Here is a 10000-nt window from a genome sequence, read left to right as displayed (position 1 = left end):
TTTTTTTTTTTTTTCCTTAAGACTGGGAAAGAGGGAAAGGGAGTGAGAGGAGTGTGCTTTCCAAGGTGGGGTTTCCAAGCTGTCGTTGCTCAAATAAGAATCTTATCCTGAAACTGGCTGCTCATTTCTGCATAGGTTATAAGTAATGCACTCTAGCAGCTTTTGCCCCTCTCCTGTGTGTAAAGTATGCATCCTCCAGTCCTGTGCACACTACTCACACAGGTAACACTGGCCTTCACAGGGATTTTTTTCCCTAGCAAGTGAAAATAAATAGCAGGTGGAAATTAATTAGACCTTCCTTGCTGTTTTGGTAAGTGAACTGTTGTTTAATAAGCACATGAGTGTGACAACATAGTCCTCAATTTTAGAAAGCAGATAAATTACTGTGCCCCAAACTGACCTGCTATTTTTATTAGTCCGAAAGAATTAAGAGGGTGTGAACGGAAAAGATACAGCCTTGAAAATGCAAGATAGCTTTTAGTTAAGATTGAATACGATATTCTACCATCAATACCTTTATCTGACTGTTGGTGCCAGTCAGTTAAAAGGATGTTCATTTAAACATCTGATAGATAAACCATAGTACATGGACAGTGGGAAAAATTGTGGCTTATAGTGGCAAGATAAATATTTTAAACAATGCTTGTTTTTTCAGTTGCAGTTTAGCACAAATCAATTAATCTGATTTCTTAATGCTTCCTCATGCCAGCCAAGTGCACCTGTTAAGATAACGCTGCAGGAAGGATCCAGGTTTTCTTTACCTGGAACCGTGTGTGGGTGGGGATGCTGAACTGCTGGTTCTTGTCTCAAGTAAAATAAATCTCATCTGTGCTAATTTGCAAAATCCAGTTGTCAATTTTATTACAAGTCTGTGTTAAAAAAGGCCTTCAGAGGCCCACCAAATGAGTGTCCACTTAAAAGTTCTATACTACAACTTGAATTCTTCAGAGTATCAGTGCTTTCTGTGTTGGGATCAAGACACTGCTGCGGATTTTATCCATTTTTGATCTTTTTACTTTACTCACAATTACCGTCTTCACTAGTGAGAATATTGCAAATACTAAAATGATTATATCGCTTTGAATAGATGATTTTCTTTTACCATGAAAATTTTATTTTTTCTCGTGAAAGAGGCTGATTTTGATCACTGATGCAGATGATATGTATTTTTTCAGATTATTCTAGGTCCTGTAATGTAGGACTGGAAGCTCTGTTTTTCTGAAAGAACTTCCAGCACAAGATGTTTGGGCATATTTCACATTTTTACCAGGAAAACTTATTTGAGCAGACACTAGTGTGTTAAACCATTAATATACTGACTTTATTTTACACCTACTAATACAGATACTTTATTTTACAGTATTACAATGGTGTTTGACCTAATAGTGTTTTAAGCACATTAACATAGGTATGTATTTTAAAATTATGCAGTGACTTGTCTCTGCTTAACTCAAGCTTTCAAAGCTATTTTGGATAAAATTAAAAAAAAATACCAAAACATCTTTACAAATGTTCTCTTAGCTTTCCAAATGTTTTGTTCTCATACATTCAGCTATGTCCTTAATATTTGGCATTTTGATTTATTAAGCAATCTTAAGTATTAAAGGCTTTTAGCGTTCACCAGCGCAAGTCTTCAGATGCATTGTGCCTTGTGTCAATGATGAATTAATTCCAGCAGAGCACAGAAGTTACTATTATTTAAGCCCAGCTCCTCACCTCTGCTTTTACATCACGGTCCGGTTTCAAAAGGCCGCAGGCTGGGCTGTGTCTGACGGAGGGAAGCGAGGCAGCGGCGCTGTGCGGGCAGGCGCTCCGGCCGCGGGGGCCATGGCGCGGGGCGCGGGCCCGCCCTGAGGGGCTCCCCGCGAGAGGCTCTCCCCGAGGGGCTCCCCGCGAGGGGCTCTCCCCGAGGGGCTCCTCCCGAGGGGCTCTCCCCGAGGGGCTCCTCCCGAGGGGCTCCTCCTTGAGGGGCTCTCCCCGAGGGGCTCCTCCCGAGGGGCTCATCCCGAGGGGCTCATCCCGAGGGGCTCTCCCTGAGGGGCTCCCGCGGGCAGCGCCCGCTCCGCGCGCTCCCGCCGCCGGCGCGCGCCNTGCCCCGGGCCGGGCCCAGGTGCGGACCCTTCCCGCCGGGCCCAGGTCCGGGCCCTTCCCGCCGGGCCTGGGCCCAGCCCGGGCCGCGCCGGCACCGCAGGCCCTGCCAGCCGGGTATGGCACGCACCCCGTCATAAACCGAGGAGGTTTAATTGCGGCACCGCGCGCTATCCTGCTATTTGTACAAATAAAAGACCCCGTCTTGATGCAAAATAAACACAAAAGCACTGTTGTGACTATAACAGGGAGTCATATACTAATTTATATAATAAGTGGTTGTGCACGCTTTATTCAAGATTATGGCTGCAAGAAATGGCATGAATTGCTGGGTGTGTTTAATGCTGGATTATAGCAATTTGAAACATGTCAAACACATGGCTAATGCCTCATGCTTCACTCATTCTTGCGTAAACCTGCATAGCCACCATCCATTATACCCCTGGTAACAACACAATTCTGCAAGTAAATATTGTTACACTAAGTAACCTTTCAATTCAAGTTGTTTAGGAAGAGAAAATGCAATCTTGTGCAGTCAGTTCCAGTGTCAGTTTAATGTTTCAAAAGGGAAGTGGTGTAGAGAATAAGTATCTGTACAGTGACTTGCCGGCTTAAAGCACACACGCGTGCACGTGCGGGCGCACGGCGCATAGAAAATGTCCAGGTCTGCAGGGGAGAAAAGTCAGGCTGAGCCTCTAACTCAACAAGGTGGAGTATTTCTTTTTTTGGTATGGGTGATGGCTTGGCTACCCTGACAGGATTAGGTATTCAACCTGCAGTGCAACCACACTCTAAAATTATCTACAATTTCATTCTGTCTTGCAGACAGCAGGAAATATTTTCCCCATACCTTTGTTTAAAATACCGGGTAGCAAAGCTTGTATTGCACCTTTGGCGCCAAGAGTTGCAGAATCACGACAGAAGTAGGTGCTGGTGAATGTGTCTGTGAATGTGGGTGCGTGTGTGCATGTGTGCCTGTGTAGGCATGCTCATGACTGACAGCGAGTGTGACAGCAAGAGAAAAGAGAAGGATTAGAAAGTATGAATGTGTATAAATGTATGTAAACAGGGACCTGTATATTTTTTCTTGTCCTATTTGAATTTCCAAACTTACAGCCTTAGTGTCTGGCTGATACCTGTCTATTTCCTGTGTGTTTATTTATGCTCATTTTGGTAACAGTCTGCACTGCTATTGTAAAAACAAGAAAAAAAGTACATTAGTTTGCTCAGTGAGATGTTGCAGGTTCAAATTATTTTGCTACCAATAACTCTGATACTGATACATAGACATTAGAAATCATCCTTGTTTAGATGATTTCAGTGCTTCAAATTGTGAGGATTTAGAGGATTAAATTTTTGATAGTACATACACATGTGTGTAGACTCACGTATATATGTACGTCTATGCAAAAGAAAAGAAGGGAAAAGAAAGATTCTATGCTCTTGCTTTCGCTAGCAGCCCTTTTTCAGCTGCTGACAGTGAGCAGGGGGCTGAGGACAATCAACACAGTGTACTACTCTAGCCAAAGTTTTAGTGTTCTTAAAAATATAATTTTAAAACTAGAGAAACACCCCCCACGCTTTATTTTTAACATAAAATTATATGGTCTCTTTTGTCTTCATAAAAATACTTCAGTGTTTCTTCACTTCACTTCCAAATAAATTGCCCTTTCTAGTATTGTTACTCTGTAGTTCCATTCTGTCTGTACCCAGCTGTTGGATCGGATTTGTTGTTTTCTATTGCCAGAGTGGTGTTACTGGTCATGTTATGTTAAAGCCTATTTTGCTGGCTCACAGGCACTTTAACTTTAAATGTAGAGCCTGAACTACACTCTGGGGCTTTGCGAGGATACAAAATCCACAAGACATAAAACCCTTTGGTTAATATGAACTGGAAGACATTTAACCCTTCTTTGTTAATTGTAATGAAACAATCAGAGAGATGTAAAAACAGGAGGGATGGTGTATTTATTTATTACAGTTCTGGGTGTTTTGTAATGTTTTGATTATCTAACATTTACCCCCCCTTTGCCCTTTTAATGTGCCTGGCTAAATGTACCACTGTTATTGTCTAATGTTTGAATTTGTAAAAGATGAACCTGTCTGTTAGTTAAATCTTTGTTTCACTAAAAGAGGATTAACGTTTGAATTTCCCAAATTTCCAAATCCTTGTAACGATACAGCTGATGAAGTTTCAAATAAATTTCCACTCTGATGTACACGTCCTTTTATTGAAAGTAAATATTGTAAAAATCGGAAAGGGCTGTCTGCTTCCACAGTTGTGGCATATCCGCATTAGAATTTTCATATAACTACTAAGGGCAATCAGACCCTTTTCTCTGAATATTTTAAACATTGTACATGTAAAATTTATGCCTAATTTGAATACTTATTAGCTGCCTAATCTCTGAAAAGAGTATTAGCTTTGTTTTTGCCTTGTAAAATTCATCACTGCTTGTATCACATTTTCCATTTCTATTATTTTTCTTTGCTGATGTTCATAAGTGTTTTAGGAGGACTGTTTCTTCATAAACACATCTGGTGCTGCTGTTGTTTACTGGGCTATAACAGCTGCTCTCCTTTATGTTAACTGTGTTTGTGTTTAGGCTTTTTGCATCCTGTTTATTTCTGACCAGACCATCCTTAAATAACTCATCTTTTGCTATTTTAACATGTTTCACATAATATATACTTATACTTTATCTTGTAGGAGCTTGTTTGTGGTAACTCACACTGCATTTTAATTAATATCCCATGCAAATAGTTGAAGTTGTAATGATCCTTTTCCTGCCTTTTTTTTAATTTTTTTTTTTTAAGGAAAGGCAGTTGCGCATACTTTGCAATGGACAAAATAGCTCAGTTAAATAATTAAGCTAAACAGCAAGCTTTGTTTCCTTTCCTGAGTTTGCTTGCACATCCCTCTCCCTTCAGAGGTGTTTTTTAAAATCACAGCTCAGCCAGGTTGTTGTGAGGACTCTTGTCAGTAGGTCGGGAGTGAGGATGAAGGAAGGGAGCTGCATTCTGACCCTGCGAGAACAGGAGAGGACTTTGGTGGCTCTGAGAAGAGACGCTGACCTTTCCATATTACAGATACAAAATGCGCCTTGAAATTCTGGTTTGTAAGGGCACGTTGGTTCTTTATTTACTGCAAAGATTTCAACTGATCTTGGCAGGACATCTCATTGCTATCCTGAAAGTACAGTATATTTATGCAGTGAAAATGATAAAACATTTATTACTGTAGAGAAGGTAATATGCATAATTTATGCTGTTTTTAGCACAATCATTAGTGATATTCTTGATAGATTTTATTTCCAGCTTTCATATCTAATACATGCCTGGAAAATTAATTTTATATCTTTCATTTATTTGCCTATGTTAAAATTGAGTTTTAAGTCATCTTCAAGTGAACAGTTTGATTGCTGCTCATGCATAAGCTTAATTACTTCCCAGGAAGGACAGTATTAAATGTTTTAAATGTCAGAAAAATAAATGAATATCAGGCGTTTGATTAAAAAAATAGGCAATATCTGACGTGTTTGCAGCAGGAGCTTTTTCTTAAAATGCCTCCGAGGCAAAATTTTATTTAGTCACAAAAAAGGAGAAGCCCATTATACTATTTATCATTGGTTGATACCATATGATTTGTAACACCCTTACAAAATTTTAATTTTGTATGATTAGCTGTGCATCATTAAACAACAGCCTTGCATAAGATATGCTGTAAAATTCTGACAGAATCAAGATAGTGAATATTTTAAATAAGGCTGTATAGTCATCCATGGTTGTCAAAGCTAGATAATAGGAAATATAGAGCAGTGTGTGAAATCGTGCCTTCACTTAAACTGGTTTTATAGGTAGACTTTAAAACGTAGTCGTTCATAAATGCTATTGACCATGCTGCGTGCATGGTGTGTTATTTTGGCCGTTAAATGTAAGCACACAAAGCTTGCTCATAGAAATCATAATTCCAGTGATTAGCAGCTGTATGAAAGCAGAGTTTGCATTGCATTTCTTGGTAAACGGCTCTGTGAGGCTTTTTTCTTCTTCTAAAGATGCTGTCTGTGTAATTGGCAGAGAGGGACATCTTGATAATGGAAGTGTGAAGGTGTAACGCGTGTGTTAATTGATACTTCTTAATCACTTTTAGGTATTAAGTCATGATGCAGGAATCTGCGACAGAGACAATAAGCAACAGTTCAATGAATCAAAATGGAATGAGCACTCTAAGCAGCCAATTAGATGCTGGCAGCAGAGATGGAAGATCAAGTGGTGACACGAGCACTGAAGTAAGCACAGTAGAACTGCTGCATCTGCAACAACAGCAGGTAAGTTTGTTTTGTTTCCTGTTTGTTTTTAAACAAATGAAGGGCTGTTTTCAGAGGGGGACCTTTTTGTAGACCCTTGGTGTGTGCTGAATGTGGAGTGTCGTGGAAGCGAAGAGCATGGGGCATTATTTGTTGTTGTTTTAGTGCACGATAATGCTGAAAGGGAAGGATCCCGTTCTTGTGGCAGCAACATCTTGCTGATATTGGCTGCATGCCACCACGCTTGCCTGGCGATTAAAATCCCGCTGCGTATTTATGAAAGTTGTGCCGAAGCCTTGCAGTGCATGTTTTCAGGAGCTGTTAGTTTATGTGCGATTCGGGCGGGCAGGACGTGGTGCAGGCTTTTCCACCAGAGGGCCACATTACTTGAGACTTCGCTTCGCTTGCGATGAATTGTGCCAAAGTCGGAGCTGGGCAGTGAAGGGACCCTAGTGAAGGGACCAGAGTGACTTTTCTCAATAAAGATACTTTGCTGTCACAGGTGTAATTAAAAAATGCTGGTTAGTTCAAACGCACTGAAATAAAAAAGACAGTGTTCCTGTCTGTGTGTGCTTGTGTGTGTGTGATTTGTAATATGAATGTGTAATTTTGAAGACATGAGAAAAGAGAAGAAGCAGTTTTTCTGCATGTCTGTTTCCCTTCTCATTTTGAAAAACATATTTTTTTTTTAATCTATTTGTGTTCCCAACAAAGTTAATGCAGAACTAGTGTTGTGTTTAAAACTGTAAAATTCAACCGTCCTCTGGCTGCTGACACCACCTAATTACAAGATGCAATACATTAATTTTTGTCACTGTAAGATTTCCTTTTAAAACCTGAACAAACAAAACTACTTTTTCTGCCTAAGGAGCTGCCTCGCCATCAGGGAACACAAATTGTACTAATGCAGTGAAGCCCAAATTGTTTGGTAAACAGCCGGGGTCTGATTCTGCCCTGTACCTGCTTCAAACTCCTGAAAGTCTTTGCTGCCTCATTCTTTCATTTGCTGAGCCCACTCAGCACCTTTGGAGTTCAAACCCATAATTTTAAATGCTGAGGTTTTTCATTTCAACGTCAGGTATTACATTAGTGGAAGAAAAGTTGTTTTCTGTTAGGTAAACTATTATGAAAATGTTGTTTTATAGAAACATGTTTTAACTTGATAGATACATTGCATGTGCATGGGCCTCTGAAATAGCAGGTCATAATAGCTCTTAAAATTGAATAATTTTTAGTGCTGAATTAAGCAGTGTACACTAGCTACATTTATAGTTAAATATTTTAAATGGTGACAGAAAATGTGGAAGAAGGAAATAGTTATAGATTGAAATATGAGAAGTTGTTAAGGCTTAAATATGTGCCTTGCTTCAAATTCATGTGTATTCTGTTTTAGCAATTGAGCACTTACAGTATGCCAGTCTGAAGAAATACAGATTTCAGTGTCTTCATTATGTTCTTAGCAGGTTTCTACCTCTCTCTATATACATGATTATTGTATTATAGTACCTTGTATTTTTGTACTATTTTAATATAAAATCGTATACATATAAATAAATATAAAAATGTAATATTGTTTTCATTGAAAATCATGCCATGATCTTTATTCAGGTGTTCAGATTACAACAGAATTTTAAAATCTTCGTTGAGAAAGAAATTGGTGAATATGTTTAGAAACTAAATTTAAGTGAAGTACTTAAAACACAAAAATGCTAATAGAATAATGTGCCACTTACATGTTTCTCAAAGTAGCAGTCCTAGGCATGTGTAGCCAATTTGTCCATACAGCCAGAGATTCCAGTAGATAGCATTTGCAAAGACCACAGAGAATTACAACTGAAGATGAAAATATCCAGTTGAGTACTAATAACAGGCAGGTTCTGAGGGGACAGGCTTAGAAGTGACAATCTTTTCTTCAAAATTGTGATTAGATCTTAAATAAGCAGACAGGCAAAGTAAAACCATGGGTACAGTTAATAGGACTCAAGAGGCATTTTATGGTAGGGTCTGCACCATAGGATTTAAATACAGCTTGAGTTAGGCATATGAATCCTTCTATAAAATATGTTGATGTGAAACATAAACACTAGTAAACATACAGTAGGATGTCCTTCAGATAACGGGCATAGCTTTGTGCTACTTTTGCTTTTCTTCCTTCTTTTTCTGTTTCTCCCCCCCCCCCGCCCCCCCCGTTTTTGAACAGATGCCTTTTGAAATATGAATTAAGAGAAAAATGATGGTTGCTTTTATTATTGTCACTGTAGTAATTCTCTAAAATGATGTTTTTAATATGTGACACTTGTCTGGAAAACTTTGACACACAGAAAAACAGAGGAAACCCTAGCAACTATTATTGTTCAGATTTTTTATTGTTTAAATATGTGCAAGATGTACTCATCTCATAGTTTAACATTCTGGATTTGGCTTCTCTGAATCATTTTACTGGGAGTCTTCGAATAAAAAAAATCAAGTTTTTTATAGCTTCTTCTAAAGGAAGTAAGTAAATGATTGCTGGTTTTAATAATTTCCTTCAACTAGGCAGCTATGTAAAGGGATGCTAATGCTTAAGAATAAGTTTATCAGCCAAGTAAAATCATAAAATAAGTTTTTACTATGGCATGAATGTTTACTGGGGAAAGTTAAGTGGGAGAAATTTTAGGCTATATAGAAGACCAACTAGGCTCAATTAATTTTTAAAAGTTATTTATGTATGGATTTATAGAAGGTAAATAAGATAAAACAGATTTTATTATGTTCTTTTAGGCAACTATATGGAGTTTGGACACTCTTGTTATTTTCTTGATGAACTATATTGTTGTGGTCTTTATATAGAAATGAGAAGTTTGACTTAAATCAGGGAGTTATTCCTCATCCATGTATCAAGTGCAAATGACAGTATTCTATAATATATTGTAATATATACTCGGTGATAAATGGGTTGGGTGCTGTCACAAGTCATCAGGTCGGCTTTGAAGATGTATGACTAGGATGTAAGCAACTTCTTTTCTTGCTGGTGATATTTATAGATTTATAAATATTTCTAAAGTGAGTGTATAATTTTATTTTAAAAATATGATGCAAACTGTAATCTGCCCAGACTTGTGTCTTCTGCATTTTTTGGCTGACGGTGAGCTTTCTCTTTTGTATGTGTACATTCAGACACTTCTGAGCTTTTCATTTTCTTTTTTTTCCTTGTATATTAAAATCAGTGTTAGATACTGGAATTTATAATACATGAAAAAAAGCATATCCTTGATTAAATACATTGACAGATTATTCTGCATTAGATGTAGAATTTTATTTTTATATTAAGTTTGTAGAATTAATTGTTTGTGTCACTGAGGTCAAAATAGTTGCTAAAAAACCATGATTGCTTTGCAGGGTAGATTTGAGCTTGCATTTTGAGCATTCATTAAGTCAGTGCTACCAAGATAATCTTTTTAAATGTTTTATGGGAATTTATTGCTTAGAAGCTGTTTCAGTTGACTACGTATTATGTTATTTCTTCAAAGCAGTTTTATTTTGTTAGTATATCATTACTAGCATTTTATTGTTACAAAATATGTAGAGTATTTCCAAAAGTGATAATATGGTACTATCATTCAGAT

The 10000-nt window shown here is 38.0% G+C and overlaps 1 protein-coding gene across 7 annotated transcripts in view; it reads left to right on the top strand.

Annotated features, from left to right (window-relative positions):
* Positions 1-10000, top strand: part of FOXP2 (forkhead box P2) — a 407162-nt gene that overhangs the window by 211925 nt on the left and 185237 nt on the right. For all 7 annotated transcript variants that reach the window (XM_039726874.1, XM_039726869.1, XM_039726875.1 and 4 more), the window contains one exon: positions 6239-6416. In XM_039726874.1, coding sequence (XP_039582808.1) covers positions 6249-6416 — 168 coding nt within the window. In that variant the 5' untranslated portion in view covers positions 6239-6248. The remainder of the gene's footprint in view (positions 1-6238; positions 6417-10000) is intronic.

This window comes from Passer montanus, unplaced genomic scaffold, assembly GCF_014805655.1.
Source record: "Passer montanus isolate IOZ18808 unplaced genomic scaffold, ASM1480565v1 scaffold6, whole genome shotgun sequence".
NCBI lineage: Eukaryota > Metazoa > Chordata > Aves > Passeriformes > Passeridae > Passer > Passer montanus.
Note: the sequence above shows the minus strand (reverse complement) of the source record. Positions and strands in the feature narration are given on the sequence as shown.